Source organism: Neovison vison, chromosome 5 (assembly GCF_020171115.1).
Source record: "Neovison vison isolate M4711 chromosome 5, ASM_NN_V1, whole genome shotgun sequence".
Classification (NCBI taxonomy): domain Eukaryota; kingdom Metazoa; phylum Chordata; class Mammalia; order Carnivora; family Mustelidae; genus Neogale; species Neogale vison.
Window position 1 is genome coordinate 24,995,467 of NC_058095.1, and position 26,726 is coordinate 25,022,192.

Genomic DNA, 26,726 nt, shown 5'->3' on the forward strand with positions numbered 1-26,726 from the left:
CAGTCTGCCCCACCCTTACATTCAGGGTCCACAAGCAAGTTCCTTTGGGAGGGGCAGACCCTTACAGCAGCAAAATGTTAGGTTCTACAACTAGAGAAGTTTTTAAACTATGCTCATAGCCACTTAAATGGCAAACATCTGCTTTTATTTATTTTTCTATATTATACTTCAGTTTAAAGTTTGGTGTTTTAAAATAACCAGTCCTGGGGCATGTGCTTGGCTCAGTTGGTTAAATGTCTGCCTTCAGCTCAGATCATGATCTCAGGGTCCTAGGATCAGCCCTACATTGGGCTCTTTGCTCAGTGGGGAGCCTGCTTCTCTCTCTGCCCCTCCCCACTGCTCATGCCCACATGTACAAACATGCGCGCGCTTGCTCTCTCTCAAATAAATACATAGTCTTTTTAAAAAATAAAATAACAGGGCGCCTCGGTAGCTCAGTGGGTTAAAGCCTCTGCCTTTGGCTCAGGTCGTGATCCCAGGGTCCTGGGATTGAGCCCAGCATTGGGCTCTCTGCTCAGCAGGGAGCCTGCTTCCCCCGCTCCCCGCCCCCATCTCTCTCTGCTGGCTTCTCTGCCTACTTGTGATCTGTCTGTCAAATAAATAAGTAAAATCTTAAAAAAAAAAAATTAAATAAAATAACCAATCCCCACTAAAAAGAACTAGGCCCCTTGGAGAAATGGGTGATTCCAGTGCTGGGTACGGATAAGCTTAAGAGTCTGGAATGTCTTACAAGACCAAAGGATAAGCAAGTGCTCAAAATATGACATCAAAAGGATATAGGGGGTGCCTGGGTGGCTCAGTGGGCTAAAGCCTCTGCCTTCAGCTCAGGTCATGATCTCAGAGTCTTGGGATCGAACCCTGCATCAAGCTCTCTACTCAGCAGGGAGCCTGCTTTCCCTTCTCTCTCTCTCCCTGCCTGCCTCTCTGCCTACTTGTGATCTCTGTCTATCAAAATAATAAATAAATAAATACTCTTTAAGAAAAAAAAAAAAAAGGATATAGGAGCCAGCTCCAGCCAAATCTGGGACAATATGATTTCACAATAAATAATGGCAATAATGGGTTTTAAGCCTTTAAGTAAAGTAAGCAAAGGGGAGAGAGGAAAGTTCTTTGTTACAATAGAATGCTAACTAATACATGTAGAAAAACTAATAAAGTTAGAAAAATCACCATTTTGCCATCATTATTATAGTAACTGATTCATGAAAGATCAATAGTGGAAAATTTGAGAAGGAACAGGATGTTAATAGTTTCAGAGTATCTTCCCACAGATAATTTATTATCACAAAGAAATAGGGTAACATTACAGTAGAGAAGTCTGGAGGATCCACCTCAAGCAGGTGATCACTTTCTGATACACAGCACCCAGAAGGACACAGTAGTGCTCTCTTCTTTATGCCCAGCGTGTATAGCTTCAACGTAACTCTGAGGAAACTTAAGACAAACCGACTTGGAGGGGTTTTGTAAAATATTTCTTCAGAAATATAAAGGTCATGAAAGTTAAAAAAAAAAAAAAAGGCTTAGTGAGGAACTGTTCCAGTTTGAAGGAGACTAAAGAGATTTGACACATAAATGAAATGCAGGATCTTAGATTGGATCTTGCATCAGGGGAGAAAATTGCCATGAAGGACATTATTGGAGTAATTGGTGAAATTTGAAAATGGACTGTAGTCTTGATAATAAATGGTACTCTGTGAGTGTTAAATTTTCTCTATTTCATAATTGTTCTGTGGTTATGAAGGAGAATGTCCTTGTTTTTAAAATGTACATGCCAAAATACTTAGGGTGAAAGGGACATGCATGAGGTCTGTAGCTAAGTCTCACATGGTTTTAAAAAAACACAGTGGGGCACCTGGGTGGCTCACTTGTTGAGCATCTGCCTTCCGCTCAGGTCATGATCCCAGAGCCCTGGGGTCAAGAGCCCCATATTGGGCTCTCTGCTCCGCAGGGAGTCTGCTTCTCCCTCTCCCCGTACCCCCTCCACCTGCCGCTCCCCTGCTTGTGCTCTTTCTATCAAATAAATCTTAAAAAAAAAAAAAAAACTAGAGCAAAAAATGGAGGAAACTGTTGATTGATGAATCTGGGTGAAGCGTATACTGGAATCATTTGTACTAATCTTGTAACTCTTCTGTACACTTGAAATTATTTCAAAACAATTTTTCTTGAAAGCTGCTGTCTCAGAGGAATTAATAAATGCTGTAATGAGTAGAGTGCTACTTTCATCATTAAAATAGTATAATGGGTTCGGAGTCTCCCGGGTAACCTAGATCTTCCTTTTGTTCATTTTTTTCCTACTTGCATTTTGATTTGTTGTCACAAGATGCCTGTTGAGAGTTGCTTGGACCTAATGGGTAGGCATTTTTTGAAGTGAAGTCAACTCAATTTTAATACACCCTGTTACTTCTGCTTTTCCTGTAAGAAATATAAATGCTGCAGAAAAGTTACTGATGAGATTAAATCTTAAAAGATTCACAATGCAGTATTCAGCTTACAACAAGGGTTAAAAGAAACGTGAACTTTCCCAAGCTATTATTAACTACCAAGGACATATTTAACTGTTAGAAAACTTACTTATGTAAATACTTACTTTCATCTCCTGAGGATGTGTATACTACCTTTCTTTTGTCTCTGTTTTGGGCTATTTCTTGGTTTCTGGTGATTCTGATCTAATCTGTTCAGGAATGCTGATTTTATTTTTTTAATTTTTAAAGATTTATTTATTTATTTATTTGCCAGAGAGAGAGAGAAAGAGAGCGAGCACAGGCAGGCAGAGTGGCAGCAGAGGCTGAGGGAGAAGCAGGCTCCCCACCGAGCAAGGAGCCGGATGTGGGACTTTGTCCCAGGACACTGGGATCATGACCTGAGCCAAAGGCAGCCACTTAACCAACTGAGCCACCCAGGCGTCCCAGGAATGCTAATTTTATTTCATTTTTTAAAGATTTTATTTATTTATTTATTGGACAGAGAGAAATCACAAGTAGATGGAGAGGCAGGCAGAGAGAGAGAGAGGGAAGCAGGCTCCCCGCTGAGCAGAGAGCCCAATGCGGGACTCGATCCCAGGACCCTGAGATCATGACCTGAGCCGAAGGCAGCGGCTTAATCCACTGAGCCACCCAGGCGCCCCCCAGGAATGCTAATTTTAAAGGAGAGGTGTTAACCTATTTTATACTGTTACTGTGTGAACACTAATTGCTCTTAATTTTCTTTCTTTCTTTCTTTTTTTTTTTTTAAAGATTTTATTTATTTGACAGACAGAGATCACAAGTAGGCAGAGAGGCAGACAGAGAGAGAGGGGGAAAGCAGGCTCCCTGCCGAGCAGAGAGCCCAATGCGGGGCTCGATCCCAGAAGCCTGGGACCATGACCTGAGCCGAAGGCAGAGGCTTTAACCCACTGAGTCACCCAGGCACACCTAATTTCTTCTTTCTTCCTTGTTCCTAATATGCCAAAGGCTTTGAATTCCTGGTTAATGATTTCTCTGTTAATACACTCTCGTCTTTTTTTTTTTTTTTTTTTTTTTAGATTTTATTTATTTATTTATTTATTTGACAGAGAGAGAGAGAGAGAGATCACAAGTAGGCAGAGAGGCAGGCAGAGAGAGAGGAAGGGAAGCAGGCTCCCTGCTGAGCAGAGAGCCCAATGCGGGACTCGATCCCAGGACCCTGAGATCATGACCTGAGCCGAAGGCAGCAGCTTAACCCACTGAGCCACCCAGTCGCCCCATTCTATGTTAATACACTATTGTCTTAAAGGGAGCGTATTGTTTTTGTCCCAGGCATTTTAAAACTACCAAATGAAATTGATTATGCTCAAAGTAAAATTACCCTGTGTTGTTTAAAGTAGTTTAGATAAAACAGTTATTTGTGGGGCGCCTGGGTGGCTCAGTGGGTTAAGTCGCTGCCTTCGGCTCAGGTCATGATCTTAGGGTCCTGGAATCGAGTCCCGCATCGGGCTCTCTGCTTGGCGGGGAGCCTGCTTCCTCCTCTCTCTCTCTCTGCCTGCCTCTCTGCCTACTTGTGATCTGTCTCTGTCAAATAAATAAATAAAATCTTAAAAAAAAAACACAGTTATTTGTGACTAAACAAAAATGGGGCAGTCACCTGCTTGAATCCACAAACAATGAAAACAAAATATTGGTTAGTGCAAACTATTTCTGTAGCAGTATACTAGTATTTCTCATACTTGTATAAACAGTGAGATTTTTATTTATATTACTTAATATATTAAGTTGGAACCATATGAAACTGCCAGTGTATTTACAGTACAAAGCCAGACACAAAAATATTCTGTTTGAGTGCATCTATGTAAGTCTGGAACAGGCAAAACTATTAAGACAGAATGACCAGTGGTTACTAGAGGCCGGGGTAGGGGGAGGAAAGAATGCTTCAGGGCACTGGGAAAATTTTTAGGGTGTTGTAAATTTTTTTCTATCTTGATTGTGGAAGTGGTGATGTACACATTTGCCAAAACCCATTGAATTATATACTTAAAATTAGAGAATTTTACTATATGTGCTATATCTTGATAAAACTGGTATAATTATAAAAATTCATGTTTCTTATATCTTTTTTTTTTTTAAAGATTTTATTTATTTATTTGACAGAGAGAAATCACAAGTAGATGGAGAGGCAGGCAGAGAGAGAGAGGGAAGCAGGCTCCCCGCTGAGAAGAGAGCCCGATGCGGGGCTCGATCCCAGGACCCTGAGATCATGACCTGAGCCGAAGGCAGTGGCTTAACCCACTGAGCTACCCAGGCGCCCCAGTGTTTCTTATATCTTTGCTGTCATTCATTTATACATATATATTTATAAGCATACATAATCAAATACATTGTTGGTATTGTTATCTTTAACAAACTGTTACCTGTTAATTAAGAATTTTTAAAGTTTTGAAAAAATACTTTTTGAAAAATAATGAAAAAAAAAAGTGTTTTGGGACTCCTGGGTGGCCCAGCCTGTTTAGTGTCTGCCTTAGCTCAGGTCATGATCCCGAGATTCTGGAATCAAGCCCCACTCAGCAGAGAGTCTGCTACTACCCCTGCCCCTCTCCCTCATGCTCATGTGTGCTCTCTTTCTTGCTCTCTCAAGTAAATAAATAACTTAAGTAAATAGATTTTTAAAATCTTTTTTTGAAAAAATAAAAAGTTTTTATTTATTTATTTATTTTACGTTCACTTACTTCTTCTCCCTTGTTCTTCATTTTTTAAAGTTAACATATAATGTATTATTTGTTTTAGGTTTACAGATCTGTGATTCATCAGTCTTACACATTTCACAGCACTCACCGTAGCACATACCCTCCCTACTGTCCTTCACCCAGCCACCCCACCCCTCTGCCCCCCCACTCCATTCCAAGGATCCTCAGTTTGTTTCCTGAGATTAAGAGTCTCTTACGGTTTGTCTCCCTCTATGGGTTCATCTTGTTTTGTTTTTTCCTCCCTTCCCCTATGATCCTTTGTCTTGTTTCTCAAATTTCCTCATATCAGTGAGGTCATATAATTGTCTTTCTCTGATTGACTTATTTCGCTTAGCATAATACCCTCTAGTTCCGTCCATGTTGTTGCAAATGGCAAGATTTAGTTTTTCTTTTATTTCTTTTATTTTTTCTTTCTTTTTTTGGTAAAGGTCTAAGTTTCTGACCCGATACCACTTTCCTTCATGTAAGGTCTTGTAGATATCAAGAGGAGTTCTCTAGAGAAGGAACTGGCAGCAAATTACTTCAATTTCTGTTTGAGGAAGTCTTATTTTGCCTTTGCTTTTGAAGGTCCGTTTTGCAGGGTATAGAATTCTAGGTTGGTTGGGTTTTTTTCCTCTTAACATGTTAAATATTTCACTGCACTCTATTCTTGCTTGCATTTTTTTTTTTTTTGGAAGATTTTATTTATTTGTCAGAGAGAATGAACAAGCAGGGGGAGCAGCAGGCAGCGGAAGAAGCAGACTCCCCATTGAGCAAGGAGCCGATGTGGGACTTGATCTCGGGAGCCTGGGATCATGATCTGAGCCAAAGGCAGATGCTTAACTGATTGAGCCACCCCGGAGCCCCATGGTTTCTTAAGATAAATTTGATGTAATTCTTTCCTTTGTTCCTCTATAAATAATGTAGCTTTTCCCCTCTGGCTTCTTTAGGAATGTTTATCTTTTATTTTTCCATATTTTGAAAATCATGTGCTTTAGGTATAATTTTTTTTTGGCATTTTGTCTTCTCAGTGATCTCTTAGCTTCCTGAATTTGTGATTTGGTGTCTGACATTAATTTGAGGGAAATTCTCAGTCATTATTGTTTCAAATATTTTTTCTGTACCTTTCTTTTCCTTTTGGTATTCCAATCACACATATTTTACACCTTTTGTAGTTGTCCCACAGTTCCTGGATATTCTGTTACGGTTTTTTTGTTGCTGTTTTTTATTTTCCTATGCCTTTTTTTTTTGCATTTCACTTTTGGCAGTTTGTATTGAGATAATCCTCAGTCTCAGAGATTCTTTGTTCAGCTGTGTCCAGTCTCCTGAATGAGCCCGTCAGAAGCAGTATTTCTTTCTGTTACAGTGTTTTGTTTTGTTTTGTTTTTAAGATTTTATTTATTTATTTGTCAGAGAGAGAGAGAGCGAGCACAGGCAGAGTGGCAGGCAGAGTCAGAGGGAGAGGCAGGCTCCCTGCGGAGCAAGGAGCCCAATGTCGGACTCGATCCCAGGACACTGGGATCATGACCTGAGCCGAAGGCAGCTGCTCTACCAACTGAGCCACCCAGGCGTCCCTGTTACAGTGTTTTTGACCTCTAGCATTTCTTTTTGGTTCTTTTTAGAATTTCCATCTCTCTGCTTAAATTGCCCATCTGTTTTTGCATGCTTTCTGTTTTATCCATTAGAGCCCTTTAGCATGTTTAAAAAAAAAAAGATTTTATTTGTCCGAGAGGGAGCTTGCGCACAAGCAGGGGGATGTGGCCAGCAGAGGGAGAAGCAGGTTCCCTGCTGAGCAACGAGCCTGATGTAGGACTTGAATCCAGGACCCTGGGACTAAGGCAGACACTTAACCAACTGAACAACTCCTGTGACCCTGCCCTAAGCATCTTAATCATAATTGTTTTAAATTCCTAATCTGATTACTGCAGCATTCTTGCCATATATGGTTCTGATGCTAGCTCTGTGTCTTCAGAGTGTTTTTTGCCTTTGAGTATGTTTTGTAATTTTCTCTTAATAGAAGGACATAATATACTGGGTAAAAGAATTGCTGTAAATATAAATAGGCCTTTGTAATCTGGTGGTGACGTGTGGGGAGAGGGAAACATGTCCTATGAGTAGGTCTTGGTCTTTTAGTGAGCCTGTGCCTCTGGATTGTGAACTCCACACATACCTCCTCCCCCATCCTTTGTTGGGACAGGATTCCTAGAGTGGGCTCGAGTTGAATGATGCCATTCTTCTAGGTCAGTTAGGTTCTCATAATATCTCAAGAGGCTAGGATCTGGTTAAGTAGTTTCTGTTGAGGTCAGGCCTTGTTAAGAACAGGATGCTCTAACCTATTTCAGAATTACCCTTTTTCCCTTTCCGTGCTGGAAGCACAGAGATTTTTTTCTCCCATATTCATTGTTCTTGTGAGAACCTGGTCAAGCTCCTGGAGGTACTAGTCCCAGAAGTGTGGGGTCCTAATGATGGTGTCTTCCTCAGGTTTTTATTCTTCCGACTTGTCAGTGCTGAGTCTCCTGCAATTTGTCAGTTAGAATTCGGGTTTCCCTAGCTTAGCACTGATTCTCGCGGTGGTTTTGCTCCTAGATTTCTGCTCTAGGGAGTTGTGGCTCTTTGTATTTACTTATTGGTCTCTCTAATTTTAGAGGCAGTTCTTTCCCCTTTGAGTTGCTTCTGTGAATGATCTAGGAAGAGTTACTAGCTTTTCAGATGGCTAGGCTTTTTACTTAAACAGTATAGTGACTTCCAACTTCTTATATGTTGGACTAGAATCTAGAAGTCTCCCTATATATCTCTTTCTATCTGTTTATTAAGGAGTTCCTTATATATGCTGGATACAAGCCCTTTATCAGATGTGTTTTGCAAGTATTTCTTCCCAGTGTGGTTTGCCTTTTTATTTTTGTAACAGTGTCTTTTGAAAAGTAAACTTTGGGTACCTTGGTTTAAAATTAGCTGATCGGGATGCATGGGTGGCTCAGTTGGTTAAGCGGCTGCCTTCGGCTCAGGTCGTGATCCCAGCATCCTGGGATCGAGTCCCACAACGGGCTCCTTGCTCAGCAGGGATCCTGCTTCTCTCTCTGCCTCTGCCTGCCTATGCTCACTCACTCTTTCTCTCTCTCTCTCTCTCTCTGACAAATAAATAAATAATCTTAATTTAAAAAATAAAATTTAAAAACATCAGCTGATCATATAAGTGAGTCTGTTTCTGGACTACATTCCATTCTCTTGATCTGTATGTCTATATTTATGCCATTACCATACTGTCTTGATATCAGAGCTTTATAGTAAGTCTTGAATTCAGTAGTGTAGGTCCTCTGATTTTGTTGTTCTTTTTCAAAAAGTTGTTTTGGCGTGGGTGGCTCATTTGATTAAGCAGCTGTCTTTGGCTCAGGTCGTGATCCTAGGGTACTGGGATCAAGCCCTGCATCAGGCTCCCTGCTCAGCAAAATCTGCTTCTCCCTCGCCTGTTGCTCTGCCTACTTCTGCTCGCTCACTCGCTCTCTCTCTCTCTCTCTCTCTCTCTATCAAATAAAGAAATAAGATCTTCAAAAAAAAATAGAAAAAATTGTTTTGGCTATTTGAAATCTTTTATTTCTGTATAACTTTTAGAATTGGTTTCTATGAAAAAGCCTACTGGGATTTTGGTTGGGACTTTATTGATTTTATAGATCAAATTGGAAAGAACTGATAGCTTAACAACATTAAATCTTACATCCCAACATGGTGTAGCTCTTCATTTATTTAGATCTTAGAATTCTTTCAGCAGTGTTTGATGGTTTTATTGCACATATTATGTTAATTTTATTCCTAAGTATTTCATATATTTTGAAGCTATTGTAAATTGAATTTTTAAATTTTAATTTCTAGTTTACAGAAATACAGTTGATTTTATATTGAGCTTTTATTCTGTGACCTTTCTGAATTCATTTATTCTAGTAGCTTTTCCCTAGATTTCAAAGAATTTTCTACATAGATGATCATGTCTTCTGTTTAAAGAGACAGTTTTCTTTCTTGTCAGTCCACGTGCATTTTGTCACTTTATTGTATCAACTAGAATCTCTAGTATAATTTTGAATAGAAGTGGAGGGTGGACATCATTCCTGGTGTCATCATACTTTTAAACATTTTATGTAAGATTTAAATGTTTAAGAAAACTATGATTCTCTTGTTACTTTTTTTTAGTTGATTATTATTATATCCCTTTTCTGAAATACCACTTAATGTGTGTTGCTTTATAGTGTCCCACAGGTCACATGTGCTGTGTTTCCCCCCCCCCATCTTCTTTTCCCGCAGTGTGCTTTATTTTGTATAGTTTCTTTCTTTCTTTCTTTCTTTTTTTTTTTAATTTTATTTTTATTTATTTGACAGACAGAGATCACAAGTAGGCAGAGAGGCAGGCAGAGAGAGGAAGGGAAGCAGGCTCCCTGCTGAGCAGAGAGCCCGATGTAGGACTCGATCCCAAGACCCTTAGATCATGGCCTGAGCCGAAGGCAGTGGCTTAACCCACTGAGCCACCCAGGCACCCCCTATTTTGTATAGTTTGTTGCTGTGTCTTCACAGGTCTTTTCTTTTGCAGAGTCTAATATGTTGTTAATCCTATCCAGTGAATTTTTCATTTTAGGTACCATAACTTTCATGTCTCTAAGTTCCATTTGGTTGGTTTTTATATCTTCCCTCATGCTCCTCACCATGTCTGTGTTTTGTTATGGAACATATTTCTAAGAGTGGTTTTAATGTCCACCATCTGCTAATTTCATCCATCTCTTATTTCTTGATTTGTTTCTAATGATTGATTTTTTTTTATCCTGGTTGCAGGTCATTATCCTACCTCTTTTACAAACATCTGGTCCTTTTTTATTGGATGCTAGACATTGCAAATCTTACATTTTGGGGTATTGTATTTCATTGTGTTCCTTTAAAGAATGTCAGATTTTGATGCTTACTTAAGTTACTGGTGATCTTTGATCCTTTTGAGTTTTACTTTTAAGCTTTGTTAGGGTAAATATAGAATAGCCTCTAGACTCATTCTAGGACTCCACTAGATAGATGCCCCTTTTATTTATTTATTTATTTTTAAAAAAGATTTTATTTATTTATTTGACAGAGAGAGATTACAAGTAGGCAGAGAGGCAGGCAGAGAGACAGAGGAGGAAGCAGGCTCCCTGCTGAGCAGAGAGCCCAATGCGGGACTCGATCCCAGGACCCTGAGATCATGACCTGAGCCGAAGGCAGCGGCTTAACCCACTGAGCCACCCATTCGCCCGGATGCCCCTTTTATTTATTTATTTATTTATTTTTAAAGATTTTTTATTTATTTATTTGACAGAGAGAGATCACAAGCAGGCAGAGAGGCAGGCAGAGAGAGAGGAGGAAGCAGGCTCCCTGCTGAGCAGAGAGCCCGATGTGGGCCTCCATCCCAGGACCCTGAGATCATGACCTGAGCCGAAGGCAGCGGCTTAACCCACTGAGCCACCCAGGTGCCCGAGATGCCCCTTTTATTAACAAGCGCTTTCTCCTCTGGCCAGTAGAATTGCAAACTAGTCTGGTTATGTCTGGACTCCAGTTGTTCAGCTTACTATTTTCTGGGGAATTTTTTTTAAAGATGTATTTATTTATTTTAGAGATGGAGCAGGGAGAGGGAGAGAGAATCCTTAAGCAGACTCCCTGTTGAGTGTGGAGTCCATATCAGGGCTTGGTCCCAGGACCCTGACATGACAAGAGCAGAAATCTAGAGTTGGACACTTAACCGACTAAGACAATCAGGCGCTCCTCTGAGAATTCTTTCCCTCGTCTGAAGTTCCACTTCACAGGTGCAAATCCTTATTCTGCAGAATATTCCAAGGAGGGGCAGTGGGTGGCTCCATAGGTTAAGCGTCTGTCTTCCGCTCAGGTCATGATCCCAGGGTTCTGGGATCGAGCCCGACATCCGGGTCCCTGCTCCTCAGGAGGCCTGCTTCTCACTCTCTCTATCCCACTGCTTGTGTTTCCTCTCTTGCTATGTCTCTCTCTGTCGAATAAATAAAATCTTTAAAAAAAAAAAAAAAATTCCAGGAAATAATTCTGCAGAAGCCCAGAATTCTCTCTCTGTGCAAGTCCTTCCTCTCTTACGATTTGCTCTTCAAATCCTTTCTGCCTGGGCCTTTGAAATCCAGTCTGTTGCTCACCAGTTCAAGATTATTGGGCTCTTCAGGCAGTATGCTCTGACAGTTATGGGACTCACCTGGTTTGTTTCTCTCCCAGAGGTTATAGGTCTTCCCTGCAATTGTCCAGTGTCTGAAAAACAATTGTTATATATATTTGGTAAGTTTCCTAGTTAATTATGATAGAAAACATAGTAGTTAATCTTTCACAGACTAACTTCTATGTTTATTTTTTTAAGATTTTTTATTTATTTGACAGAGACATAGCGAGAGAGAGAACATAAGCAGGGGGAGCGGGAGAAGGAGAAGCAGGCCTCCCCCCGAACAAGGAGCCAGATGCCGGGCTTGATCCCAGGACACTGGGATCATGATCCGAGCTGAAGGCAGCTACTCAATGCCTGAGCCACCCAGGCAGCCCTAAATTCTATGTCTTTTTGACTAGACACTCCTTTAACTAGTTCACTCCCATCTTTTACCTTTTAACTAGTTCATTCCCATCTTCTCCCCATTCCGACTTGTAGATTTATGTTTACTAATAAAAGAAATTGATTTCATATTCCTTTGAAATAATATATATCCTTAAATCCTTTGCAGGTGAGGTCATCTCAAAAGTATTAGGTCCATGTCAGATTTTATAATTCTTTTTTTAAAGATTTTATTTATTTATTTATTTATTTGACAGAGATCACAAGTAGGCAGAAAGGCAGGCAGAGAGAGAGGAGGAAGCAGGCTCCCTGTTGAGCAGAAAGCCCGACGTGGGGCTTGATCCCAGGACCCTGGGATCATGACCCAAACCAAAAGCAGAGGCCCACACACACTGAGCCACTCAGGTGCCCCTAGATTTTATAATTTTTATTAAGATGATATAGGTGATTGTTTATACTTATTTATTTATTTATTTATTCAATTTATTTATTTTCAGAAAAACAGTATTCATTATTTTTTTCACCACACCCAGTGCTCCATGCAATCCGTACCCTCTATAATACCCACCTCCTGGTACCCCAATCTCCCACCCCCCCGCCACGTCAAACCCCTCAGATTGTTTTTCTGAGTCCATAGTCTCTCGTGGTTCACCTGTTTATACTTCTTTTAGTTGAGGTATAATTTGACATACAACATTGTAGTACTTTCAGGTATACATGTTTTTACTGCTATTTATTAATTAATTTCTGTCCTAGAGCTAAATGGCCTTTATTCTGACTGTCACAGCAGAGAGCTCTCTCTTTTTCACCCTCTTTCCAAACATGTACAGTCCTGAATCCTTGGAGAGGCTTAGTGGGTTTTTGTTTTTTTAAATTGCTTTGGGTTTGTTTTCCCTTTTTAAATTTTTACTTTTTTACGATTTTATTTATTTATGTGAGAGAGAACACGAGCAGTGGGGAGGGCAGAGGGAGAAGCAAACTCCCCACTGAGCAGGGAGCCCTCCTAATACATGGGACTTGATCCCAGGACCCCAGGATCATGACATGACCTGAGCTAAAGGCAAATGCTTAACTGACTGAGCCACCCAGGTGCCTTTGTTTTCCTTTGCTAGGTTTGCTCTTTGTCTAAATATAATTTTTGTTATTGTTACTTGTAACTTAACTCAAAATTTTTTGCTGTTCTCATTTTGTTAGTGTGAAAAATGCTTAATTAAAAAATGTAACCACATAAACGATGTTTTACTTCTCTGATTTTTTTCTTCCTAGGTGGTATAGCTGTATGCTGGGGAAAAAATGCAGCCTGGCTCCTCTGAAGGAAGAACTTCGAATACAAGGGGTCAGTCTTTGTCGTTATTATTCCGGGGTATATCTACTTTTGATGGTAATTAGAGTATGGGAATTTCCTTTATACCTTAAAACCCTAAATGTGTTTTTTTGTTTTCTTATTTTTTAATTTTGTAAAAGAGGTTTTTTTAAAAAAAAAAAAAAAAAAAGATTTATTTATTTATTTATTTGACAGAGAGAGAGAGAGAGAGAGAGAGAGAGAGATCACAAGTAGGCAGAGAGGCAGGCAGAGAGAAAGGAAGGGAAGCAGGCTCCCTGCTAAGCAGAGAGCCCGATGTGGGACTCGATCCCAGGATCCTGAGATCATGACCTGAGCTGAAGGCAGCAGCTCAACCCACTGAGCCACCCAGGCACCCCGTAAAAGAGGTTTTTTATAAATTATTTTTTAAAGGTCTACTTGACAATCATAACAGAAAAGATGGGGGAAAACAGAATGAGTACAATGTCAGAGATGTATTAGAAATCAAAAAACCTGGTTCTACCTGCCACTCTTCTACATCTGACTCTTTTATGATTGCAGAAACTGAAGGTTACATAAGTTAAAGGGGCTTGTTCTGGGTTATATACCTAGTAACTAGAACTAGAATGATAATCATTCAAGTGTGCTGCTCTTTATGGTGCAGTCCACATGAATTCAGCCCCTTGCTTCTCTTTTGAAAAGCAGGTGGCAAATTAATACTGACGCCTGACACCTCTCCCAGTTTATATTGTTGGGGCACAGGTAAGCTTGAGCCAGGTGACTTTTCAGAAAAGGGGATCAAATGTGTGGTCAGATAGAAACCAAGTTTCTGATTTCTGGTTTCTTTCAGACATTTTCCCTGTCACACCTTTTCTTTGTTAAAATTCTAACAGCCACAAAGTAGTTTTATTTTCGCCCTTAAATTTGATAGACAAAAGATCGACTACACAGCTTTATCTAGTTAAGCTTTGGTGGCTCTTTTTCCAAAAAGAAAAGAAAAGGGAAAAAAAAAAAAAACATTTGAACCATTTACCAGCGGTTCTTTGAAGAGCTATGTTATTTTGGATGTTTTGAATATTTGGACCTTCAAACCAGAACTCTAAATTCTAATACTTTGGGGGCGCCTGGGTGGCTCAGTGGGTTAAGCCGCTGCCTTCGGCTCAGGTCATGATCTCAGGGTCCTGGGATCGAGTCCCGCATCGGGCTCTCTGCTCAGCAGGGAGCCTGCTTCCCTCTCTCTCTCTCTGCCTGCCTCTCCATCTATTTGTAATTTCTCTCTGTCAAATAAATAAATAAAATCTTTAAAAAAATAAAAAAATAAATTCTAATACTTTGGGAGAGGAAAAAACCCACATCTTTGTTGAAAGATAATTTATTAATTGATTATTAGACAGCTATGCATAACTGTTTTGGGATAGTAGTGTTATGTTAACTGATAAAAAGGAAAACAAAGAAATAATTAGCATGAGGCAGCAACGCAGAACATTGCTAGAATTACTTCAGTTTAATGAGATGCCATGTTTGTTGGTTTCAGGTTCCTAAAGTCACCTACACCGAATTCTGTCAAGGTCGGACAATGAGATGGGCTTTAGCTTGGAGTTTTTATGACGATGTTACAGTACCAGTAAGTAGAGATTTTGCTTTAGCTTCTCTAAATGCCAGCACATGGTGGGCTATAGTAGGTCAGAAATGAACTAAATCTGTACTGCCTCGGTTTCCCTGAAGTTTATCCCAAATGCTTATTTCGGAATGGGAAGTGGTTGTGAAACAAGACACAGTCCTAGAAGGCTGACTGTGGTGACCGTGGAGCCTTTCTTTGGGTTTGTGCAACACAGTGATTCTTTCTCAGCAGACATAAGTGAATTAGAAAATGTGTCTTTAAGGAATTAAAAATTCTGGTAATGTAACCTATAGAAACACCTTGTGGGTATAATTATTCTGTTGGATATTCCTTAAGAATTAAAATTGAAATCTGTTTATTTTCCTTTACTATTGATGCTTTCGTAGAGTAGTTATCTCTGGGGTTATTGGTGAATACAGAAATTGCTATTTGGGGTTGTAGGCTTTTGATGCATAACACTTAGGGATCATTCCAGTAAAAGGTTCTTTGTTAGCTTTAAAATTACCACTAGAATATTGGTGAGTTTTGAAGCTGGGTGGTAGGCACTTTTCTAGTCTCTCTGTTTTGCATATGCTTAAGCTTGAACATTTTGGGGAATGGAATGTTTTTGTTTTTATTTATTTATTTATTTGACAGAGAGAGAGAGATCACAAGTAGGCAGAGAGGCAGGCAGGGTGGTGGGGGGAAGCAGGCTCCCTATTGAGCAGAGAGCCCAGTGTGGGGCTTGATCCCAGGACCCTGAGATCATGACCTGAGCTGAAGGCAGAGGCTTAACCCACTGAGCCACCTAGGTGCTCTGGTGCCCTGAATATTTTTGTTTTTAAAGATTTTATTTATTTTGAGAGGGAGAAGAGAGGGATCACAAACAGGAGGGGAGGGGCAGACAGAGAGGGAGAAGCAGACTCCCTGCTGAGCAGGGAGCTCGATGTGGGGCTCTATCCCAGGGTCCTGGAATCATGACAGGAGCCAAAGGCAGAGACGCTTAACTACTCAGCCACCCAGGCGTCCCTGGAATAGATTGTTGTAGAAAAATAATTTGTTCCACAAACTTCTCTTTGTCCTCTGTGTTATCATAGGTAAAGGAAAAATACTTCTGAACTGGTTAGACTGAATAATTTTACTGGCCTGTACTAAGAGGTGGTAATAGAATAGCATCTGTTTGTTCTCATAGTTCATTCACAGAATGATGGACCTTGTTGCCTGGAGCCTCCCATCTTAAGTTTATGCAAACATTGCTCAGCACTCTCCTTCTTCCCATAGTATTTGTGGAGACCTGGTGCCTGGTACCTGATCCCCTGTCTGTGCAGTATGCTTGTTCTGGGTGCTCAACTCCCAAAGGCTTCGATGCGCTTGGTCTTTCAAGGCATCCTAAATGTTGCAGTGTCTGTGAGCCTCTAACCCTTCCTTCACTGCAGAGGAATAGGGACATGTGCAGAACTACAAGGAGACAATTTGCAGGTATTTCTGAATACATGGGCTCACATTTAAAACAGCCTGTCCTTTCTGGATTCTGCTATTAAGTGTGCTGCTGGTTGAAATAAGTCTCCCAGGGGCACCTGGGTGGCTCAGGTCCTAATCCCAGGGTCCTGGGATCAAGCTCTGCATCAGACTCCTTGCTCATCAGGGAGTCTGCTTCTCCCTCTGTCTGCTGCTCCTCCAGCTTGTACTCGCTCACTCGCTCTCCCACAAATAAATAAAATCGTTCAAAAAAGAGAGAGGGAGAAGGAGAGAGATCTCCCAGTCAAGTTTGAATGACCTATCATGTGGAAGTCTAGACCCACCTCTGAACAATGCAGTAGGGAGACTAGAGGTTAGTGTTTGAAATATTTACTGTTAAAAAGATGGTTCTAATTTTTTTTAATCTCTCTATAGGATTATCCTTTCTGTCATTTTCTAGAGTATTGGGGCTTTCACACCAAATTGTTAAAATCAGTAGTAATGCTTTAGGTTATCCCTGTGTAAACACTGGGTCATCCCTGTGCAGATAGTAGCAGCTGCAGGAAAGTGAAACTGTGCCTGTTTCCAAATGCTTTCTGTTTAACCTGCTTCCCACATTTGTTGGCACTACAGGTAGAAGAGCTTATAATGGGCTCTGGCACTTTCCATGTAATCTCAGGGTCCAGAGTCACCTTTGCTCTCTTGGATTAGTAGCTGTTTCAGATCAAAATATCAAAAGGCACTATGTTTCTGTGTTAGCAGAATCAGCTTATTTTGAAAATGAACCTTTCTCCCTCCTTGTCTTTTAGGTCATCCTTGAGCCCTATTCGTAGTTTCAGCCATCAAAGAATGCCTCTTGCAAAGGTTTCTGCCATGCCAGAGTACTCCCTCCCCACTGCTGCCATCAACCCAAAACTGTTAATAATACGTTCCCAAGTGTTCCATTAGGTGCACTCAAACTGCTACAGGGAAAATGGCAATTTCTGATTTGCAGTAACCCAGCAACAGTTTCTTAGCACTGGTTCCCTTGATCAGCAGCTGCTTTCCCAGGTGTAGTCCCAGGGCGCTCCTGAGGTTTTCAGTGGGCTGTCCTCTTGGTTCTCCTTCCTTTCACCTCGACCACTCCCCACCCCTCGCTCTTTGAAATGCTCACCTGACTTCCCCCCCGGCCCTTGCTCCCATTAGGGATGGAGAGATAAGAGGATGCTGCTTTCAGTGGGAGGAAGCCAAGGACTAGAGCTAGTTAAGTAGAAATATTGACCTACTTCCCCCCCCCTGCCTTTTTAGGATAAATGTGCAAGTTACTATGGCAACTTCTGTTTTCACTTATCTCAAGCCCACTGACTCTGTTATGTTAGTGCTGAATGCTAAAAAAATTCTGATTCAGGTGCCTACAGTAAGTCCATTGCTCCTGTCTCCATTTATTTCAGCAACAAAAAGATGAGTCCTAGTGTTGGTAGAATTTTTGTACAATCAGTCCTGACTGATGATGAGTATAAGGAAGTGTATTGTGAGGACTGTTCTTTACAAATTTAACATGCCACTGAGAATGCCTCTTTGTCCCAGCTTCTCTGATTGCTCAGCCTGTTATTTTAGCTTTGCTTTGCTTTCAGAAGTTTAATGCTTATCAAACTAAGAGGGAAAAATAATGTGGCCCCAGTAAGTTGTGCACTCTTGGTATGAGCGTTGCCCTGGAACTCTGTTTTTAAAAAATTATCGCCCTGTGTTCAAGATATTTCTTTTAAGCCTGGAGACTTTCCTGTCTAGGGAGTAAAACTAGAGGACTTTTGGAAATCAGATGGAGGGAAAGGGTCATATTAATCAGGTAACCTTGTTAGTGTCAGAGCTAGGATCTCCTGGCAGTATTTTCCTTACTACTGCATAGCTATTCTCACTGGTTCTAGAAAGATTAGGGATTCTGTATCGGGTGCCACAGGGGGTTGGCAGCTCGGGGCAGATGTCAGGTTGGTAATTCAGGCCTTTCCCTCCTTTTAATCAGAGCTGATCTGCTTGCATTGATATTATGTATTGAAAGGATTCTGTTGTTAAATGGTTTGAAAACCAGTACCATACCAGGGTATACCGTAGGCTGTAAAATAGAAGCAATGTATCTTTTTTTTTTTTTTTTAAGATTTTATTTATTTATTTGACAGAGATCACAAGCAGGCAGAGAGGCAGGCAGAAAGAGAGGAGGAAGCAGGCTCCCCGCTGAGCAGAGAGCCCGATGCGGGGCTCGATCCCAGGACCCCGAGATCATGACCTGAGCCGAAGGCAGCGGCCCAACCCACTGAGCCACCCAGGCGCCCCATTTTTTTAAAAAAAGATTTTATTTATTTATTTGACAGAGAGAAAGAGATCACAAGTAGTCAGAGAGGCAGGCAAAGAGGGAAGGGGAAGCAGGCTCCCAGCTGAGCAGAGCGCCCCATGCAGGGCTTGATCCCAGGACTCTGAGATCATGACATGAGCCAAAGTCAAAGGACTAACCCAACTGAGCACACCCCAGGTGCAGTGTGTCTTATTAAGGATGACCTTCATTGTGATAATACCAAAGAAAGAAGACACCATTTTCTGTCCTTAACAATGACAAGTTTTATGTGTGGGAAACACACACAAGCATTGCTCCGAAATAGCAAATGCTGAAATGAATGGTTGGGAGTTAGGGAGTTCCCAAAACAAAAGCAGTTCTGGCTGGCCTAGTTAGAGCTGACTTCATGGAGGAGTTGTCAATATCTGATGGGTGCTCAGTAAGTTTTCTTCAAATGCCAAAGGAAATGGTGTAGGATTTATACTAAGGTGCAGCATTGTGAACAGGACATTAATAGAGCTAATAGAATTGAAGCCCTGGGGGTAGTCTTTTTGTTATTTGAATGCATCACACAGGTTAATGTCGTTTTTATTTAAACCTGACAACAATCAAGTAAAAGTAGATGGTATTATCCCCACTTTCTAGATGAGGAAACAGGGGGCTCTGAGAAGTCGGGCTGGTCCTGCTCCATGTGTCATTATAATTTATCCTTCTGTTCTATGTGTCTTTTAACATAGGAACTATATATGTATGGTTCAGACCACCACAACTGGCTGGCTCAGTCAGAAGAGCATGCAACTCTTGGTCAAGGGGTCATGAGTTTGAGCCCCGCAGTGGGTGTGGTGATTACTTTGAAAGGAAAGAGAAAGTATTTATTCATTTATGTATCTGTCTATCTAGCTGGGGGTAGGCGGGGAGGGTAGAGGAACAGAGGGAGAGAGAGAATCTTTTTTTTTTTTTTTTTATAGTTCCTGTTTATTTTATTTTTTTTTTTTAAGATTTTATTTATTTATTTGACAGAGAGAGATTACAAGTAGGCAGAGAGGCAGGCAGAGAGAGAGAGGAGGAAGCAGGCTCCCTGCGGAGCAGAGAGCCCGATGCGGGACTTGATCCCAGGACCCTGAGATCATGACCTGAGCCGAAGGCAGCAGCTTAACCCACTGAGCCACCCAGGCGCCCCATCTTTTTTTTTTTTTTTAAGATTTTATTTATTTGACAGATCACAAGTAGGCAGAGAGGCAGGCAGCGGGGGTGGGGAGGGAGCAGGCTCCCTGCTGAGCAGAGAGCCTGATTCAGGTCTTGATCCCAGGACCCTGGGATCATGACCTAAGCCAAAGGCAGAGGCTTTAATCCACTGAGCCACCCAGGTGCCCCTGTGAGAGAGAATCTTAAGCAGGCTCCACACCCAGTGCAGAGCCTGACCCAGGACCTGATCCCACAACTCTGAGATCATGACCTGAGCCAAAATCAAGAGTCAGTTGCTTAACCAACTGAGCCACTTAGGTGGCCCCCCCAAAAATCTTAGAAACAATAAATAAACCACCCCTTCTTAGATAACATTCTACATAGACTTTTCTCCCCCTTGCTTTTTTTTTTTTTTTTTAATTGACATATAATGTATTATTTGTTTCAGGGGTACAGGTCTGTGATTCATCAGTCATAACAATTCACAGCACTCACCACAGCATATAGCCTCCCCAGTGTCTATCACCCAGTTACCCCATCCCTCCCACCTGCCACCCCTTCAGTAACCCTCAGTTTTTTTTCCGGAGATTAAGAGTCTCTTATGGATTGGCTCCCTCCTTGGTCCCATCTTATTTCACTTCTTCCCCCCATGACCCCCCGCCCTGTCTCAGATTCCTCATATCGGAGAGATCATATGATAATTGTCTTTCTCCAACTGACTTATTTCACTTAGCATAATACCCTCTAGTTCCATCCATGTCATTGCAAATGGCAAGATTTTGGGGTTTTTTTTTTTTTTTTAAGATTTTTCTTTATTTGACAGATCAGAAGTAGTCAGAGAGGCAGGCAGAGAGAGAGAGGAGGAAGCAGGCTCCCTGCTGAGCAGACAGGGGCTCGATCCCAGGACCCTGAGATCATGACCTGAGCCGAAGGCAGCGGCTTAACCCACTGAGCCACCCAGGCACCCCGTGGATTTTGGGTTTTTTGATGGCTGCATAGTATTCAATTTTATTTGTGTATATAATTTATTTATATATGATCTATATTTTAATACATTAATATATAATAAAATATACTATAATATATAAAAATTATATATACATATACACCTATATATATACATATACACACACACATACATACACACACACACACACACACACACACACACACACATATATATATATCAAGACGCACAAGCTCTTTGGGGTGCTTAGCTGGCTCAGTAGAGCATGTGACTCTTGATCTTGAGTTTGAGCCCCACATTGGGTTTAGAGATTACTTAAAATCATTTTTAAAAGAGTCCCAGCACGCCTGAGTGGCTCTGTCGGTTAAGTAATCTGCCTTCGGCTCAGGTCACAATCCCTGGGTCCTGGAATCAAGTCCTGCATCAGGCTCCTTGCTCAGAGGGGAGCCTGCTTCTCCCTCTGCCTCCCTCTCCCTCTGCTTATGTGCTTGATCACTCTGTGACAAATAAATAAAATCTTTTTAAAAAATTATTTTAAAGAAAGTCATGGGGTGCCTGGATGGCTCAGTCAGCTTTGGGCTCAGGTTGTGATCCCAGTGTCCTGGGATCAAGCACCAGTCAGACTCCCTGCTGGACATGGAGCCTGCTTCTCCCTCAACCTCTACTCCTCCCCCTGCTCTCTCTCTCAATAAATAAAATTTTCAAAAAATAGTAACAAAAAGGAGTCACATGCTCTATTAACTCAGCCAGCCAGCCAGGTGCTCCAGTTTCAGGACATTTTAACAAGGAACCTGTCAGATTAAGATAGCAGTAGATAAATCCACTGAACTGTTTGTTAATAAGGAAGTTACACCCTTAGACAACAGAATATTCAATCCACTTCATGGCAGCAAAGCTGATAACACATTCAAATAAGGCATAGTTTGTAAGGTAGTCTGGCTGGCACACTCCCTGTCTATATTCTAGTCAGGTGTCACTGTTGGCCCTTGTCTCTCTTTCTCAAATTGTTAGAGCCTGTTCAGAATCACAGCTCCCAGGCATTGCTGCTTGTTTCCAGGGGTGGGGGAATCAGCCAATCAGAGAACAGCAGAATGGCAGGACTCCATTCCTGTGGCCAAGAGCAAGAGCACTCCTTTCCCCTCAAGACCATCCTGGAGGTTGGTGTATCAAAACAAGGAGGCTGTGGCCACATGCTCCACAGATTCTAGTGAATGACACCCTTCCTTTCCTGCAGAGCCTAGGGAGACCTTAGTGATTTTGTGTATCTTGTGGCTTCTTTGGGAGGTTTTGCCTTAGCTCTAGTTAACGACAGAAGCATAACAGGCATTACATGGATCTGTGTCAAGTTGTACCTCATTTGGAAGTCTCTTGATTGATTGCACCACTGAGATCTAGAAATTAAAGTAAAAGCAGGATTTAAGAGATTTATAGACAGCCCTGCTAGGTAAAGCCTATTTTAAAATTTAAGAACTGGTGCTCGCTTCGGCAGCACATATAATAAAATTTAAGAACTGTTTTTGTTCACTTATGGTTTCAATCTACTGTATTTTCAACGATGCAACAAAATAACACTTGAGGCCCATCTCCGTGTAATTCAAAAGTTAGAAAGCCAGTATCCCCTATGGGCTTTAGAGTTCCTCACCAAACTTCTTTCACATTGTCCTTTCAGCTGCGGAATACAGAATATCTTCTAATCCAAAATCAGTTCTAAGTTCACCTTCTAGTTCTGCACGTAAACTAGACTACCCCTTGTAAATAAGTGACTTTTGTTTTATACTTTAAAATGTTGAATTATTGGGGTGTCTGGGTGGCTTAGTCATTAAGCGTCTGCCTTCTGCCCAGGTCATGATCCCAGGGTCCTGGGATTTAATCCCACATCAGGCTCTTTGTTCAATAGAAAGCCTGTTCCGCCCTGTCCCTGTATTCCCTTTCTTGCTGTCTCTTTCTCTCTCTCTCTCTGTCAAATAAATAAAATACTTAAAAGGAAAAAATGTTGAATTTTTTTATCTTGCCTGCTTAAAGTACCTTATGATATAAGTTTGAGTATAGTATAGCACTCTTTGTTTAAAATATTTGTGGTTCTGGGCACCTGGGTGGCTCAGTCAGTTAAGCGTCTGCCTTTGCTTGGGTCTTGCTCCCAGAGTCCCAGTATCAAGTCCCACACTGTGGGGGGGGGGTCCCTGCTCAGCAGAGAGTCTGCTTCTCCCTCTGCCCTTCACCCTGCTCATGTTCTCTCTCTCTCTCAAATAAGTAAATAAAATATTTTTTGAAAAATACTAGTGGTTTGAGATCATAAGCATATTTGCAAAGTTCATCTCAATGGGAAGAAAACAGCTTCTGTACTAGTGTTGTGGCAGGGTATAAAATTACCTGCTACTAGAGACCTGTGGGGTTGAATTTAACTATTAATTTCTTAAGGCCTGCTCCTGTATTTTACTCTGGCCCTGCCTACTAAGAAATTTCAGTACAAACACAAGGGGGAAAGGAATGTTTGCTGTAAGCCAAGCTTATGTTAAACTTCAGTCATTTAAAAACTGAGAATTTGGGGGGCCTCATGGGTGGCTCAGTCAGTTAAGCATTTGACTCTTGATTTCGGCTCACGTCATGATCTCAGGGGTCATGGGATCAAACCCCATATTGGGGCTTTACACTCAGCAGGGAGTCTGCTTCTCCCTCTTCTTCCTTTCCTTCTGCCTCTCCCCCTGCTCATGGGTGCATTTTCTCTCTCAAATACATGGGTAAATCTTCTTAAAAATGTTTGAAAAACTGAGAATCCCAGGATGCCTGGGAGGTTTAGTTGTTTAAGTGTCAGCCTTCAGCTCAGGTCATGATCCAGGGTCCTTGGATTGAGTCCTGCATCAGGCTCCCTGTCTCTGCTTGCTGTTACCCCTGCTTGTGCATTCTCTCCTTTCTCACTCTCTCTGACAAATAAATAAAATCTTAAAAAAAACTAAAACAGTCCTGTGACTGTGTATATGTACATGTGTATTAAAGCAGTTCACTAAGGGGGCTCCTGAGTGCCTCATTCAGTTGAATGTCCGACTCTTGATTTTGGCTCATGATCATGGGATGGAGCCAGCCTGACTCTGTGCTTAGCAGGGAGTCTGCTTGAGATTCTCTCCCTCTGCCCCTCTCCCTGTGTCCGCATGCCTGTGATCTCCATCTCCCTCTCAAATATATATATGTAAATCTTTAAAGCAGTTCACTAGAAGTATTTGAAGTACCCGATTTATTTTTTGGCCTTTATATATGAAAAAGTGGGGCCACAGTGCCAGGTAAAGGACCTGTTTTTGAGATACAGAAGTTTTCATTTTCACCCTGGGGTCATAGGGTAATAAGTTGTCTATTTTGTTATTTCTGACTCCCTCAGAAGTTGGAAAGTGGATCCCTAATAGAGCTCTTATTAGGTTCAGTGAGGATGCATTTCTCTCCTGTAAGTTCTAGAAATGATGAGTCCTTTTTTTCTTTTGGACAAACACTATTGTAGGCCACAGAGATTGAGGAACAGCAGCATCTTCACTTTGTTCATTGGAATTTAAGCACAATGATTATCATCTCTGTCAGAAGAGATATGAGGTGCTATTTTTTCAGCCTTATTTCTTGGTGACCTTTGGTGTGCCAAGTGGGTTGTCCGGTATGATCCTGGTACAGTGATCTGTCCGTAGTAACATCTTCGGATATTGGGAAGTGGGCTGGAGAATCTGGTTCTCATTCCCCAGCCCCCTCCTACACACCACTAACTTACTTCCTCCCCAGCTTAATAATCACATCTTAAGCTTCTTAGTGAAAACGGTTAGACTCTAAGTAGACTGTAGAAATTATCTTATGCTAGGTGATTGAGAAATAACAGTACTTCTGGGTTAATATCAATATGAATTTGTCTCATCTTGTCTGAAACATTATTTGAATAAGTTCAGACTCAGAGCTTGGAGTCCATGATTTATTTTTCAAGAGCAGGTTCTTAGTCATGTATAAACCCTTTGTTTTTTGTTTTTTATTTTTTCTTTCTTTCTTTTCCTTCTTTTTCTCCTTTAAAGATTCTATTTATTTCTTTGATAGAGAAGAGCTTGCATGAAAGCACACAAGTAGAGGGGAGGGGCAAAGTCAGAGGGAGAGGAAGAAGCAAACTCACTGCTGAGCAGCAATGAGGGGCTGGATCCCAGGAAGCTGGGATCATGGCCTAAGCCAAAGGCAGACGCTTAACCAACTGAGCCACTCAGGCATCCTGCCTTTTCTTCTAAGCTTGTTTTCTAGTGTTCTTTAATTTCCTTTTTTAGTTTTAATTTTATTTATTTATTTTTAAGATTTTATTTATTTATTTGATAGAAAGAGTGAAAGGATAAGCAGGGGGAGTGGCAGGCAGAGAGAGAAGAATGAGGCTACCTGCTAAGCAAGGAGCCTGATCTCTGGACCCTGGGATCATGACCTGAGCCAAAGGCAGGCACTTAACCAACCAAGCCACCCAGGTGTCCCTGTTTTTATTTTTTTAGTTGATAGCTGGTATAAAGGGAAAATATAGATTATTTCATAGAAATATGATCTAGAGGTTTTCTAGCATAGAAAAAAACTGGCTGTTTTGTTGTGTATTTATATGATGTGGAATTGCTGGTTAAGTCTGTACAAGGCCTCCCCCAGTAAGTGGATGTGACTCTGTGTGCCTACGCATTTGTTCGGTTAGTGTTTCTAGGTGGATTTGCAGTGACATCACCACTGTGGGGCTGCTTTTTGCAGGAAAAGGTCTTCGTAGCTGACTAAGGTGTTCCCTCTTTATGAGCCTTCTCCTTATAATCCTTACCTGCTCATTTTGACCCTAACCATTAGAATTATCTTGATTTTTTAAAGTTTTAACCTACTGAGCCACCCAGGTGCCCCAATTTTTTAAAGTTTTGATAAATGTTGCCAACAGGTACAGGTTTGTCTCTTAAAGTGTTCATGATATATCTGTTCTTAGCTAAGAGTCACTAAAAATTCGGTGAACTTTTACTTTAGAGAAATTAGTTTTAAATACAGCAATGTCATTTAGTTTTTTAAATGGAACTTGAGTCCCTCTAGTGGGTAGAGTATAGTTCACTTCCTAAGCTTGAAATTGAAAGATGACCGTCTTTTTTTTTTTTTTTTTTTTTTTTAATTTGACAGAGATCCTAAGTAGGCAGAGAGAGAGAGGAGAAAACAGGCTCCCCTCCAAGCAGAGAGCCCGATGCGGGGCTCAATCCCAGGATCCTGGGATCATGACCTGAGCCGAAGGCAGAGGCTTTAACCCACTGAGCCACCCAGGTGCCCATGAAAGATGACAGTCTTGAATTTTGTGGGACTAGTTTTAAAATCCACTCTTCTTTTCACTACTGGTATCTCCTCCTCCAGCAGAGAGGCAGTGTTCAGCTAGCTGTTGGTTTGGTCCTAACATTAACCAAGGTGCAGCAGGCCTCCTGCTCTGCCCATTTGATCCTAGTGGCCCTGGACTTTCCTCACATATGATCTCATAGGCTGTGGCTAACCAGCTGCTTTCCTTCAAGCCTCAACAAGTATCAACTTAGACTACACATAGGCGATTTTTTTTTTTTTTTAAGATTTTATTCATTTATTTGACAGAGATCACAAGCAGGCAGAGAGGCAGACAGAGAGAGAGGAGGAAGCAGGCTCCCCGCTGAGCAGAGAGCCCGATGTGGGGCTCGATCCCAGGACCCTGGGATCATGACCTGAGCCGAAGGCAGAGGCTTTAACCCACTGAGCCCCCCAGGCGCCCCCACATAGGTGATTTTTAAACCATGCAGTTCTTTTTCTTTCTTTTCTTTTTTTAAAAGATTATTATTTATTTATTTGAGAGAGAGCTTGAGCAGGAGGAGGGGCAGAGGAAGAGGGAGAAGTAGACTCCCCGCTGAGTAAGGATTCCCGACTTGGGGCTCGATCCCAGGACCCCTGGGTTAGGACCCAAGCGGAAGGCAGATGCTCAATGGCCTGAGCCACCCTGGTGCCTCTAAACCATGTAGTTCTTTAGAGAAGAGAACACAGTGCCCCCAGGGCCTTTAAGTTGCCATGAAATAAATAATTGTACAGGCATGTGTTGGGCACAACATGTAGATTAAGGACATTTAGTAATTGGGGGGTATTATATACAGATAGCCCATGGCAAAGAACCTGGGTTTGGGGTTCGGTTCTAACTTTCCAAATTA

The 26,726-nt window shown here is 41.4% G+C and overlaps 1 protein-coding gene across 1 annotated transcript in view; it reads left to right on the top strand.

Annotated features, from left to right (window-relative positions):
* Nucleotides 1–26,726, top strand: part of METTL16 (methyltransferase 16, N6-methyladenosine) — an 80,481-nt gene that overhangs the window by 52,420 nt on the left and 1,335 nt on the right. The window contains exons 7-8 of the mRNA XM_044248145.1: nucleotides 13,005–13,074; nucleotides 14,576–14,665. Coding sequence (XP_044104080.1) covers nucleotides 13,005–13,074; nucleotides 14,576–14,665 — 160 coding nt within the window. The remainder of the gene's footprint in view (nucleotides 1–13,004; nucleotides 13,075–14,575; nucleotides 14,666–26,726) is intronic.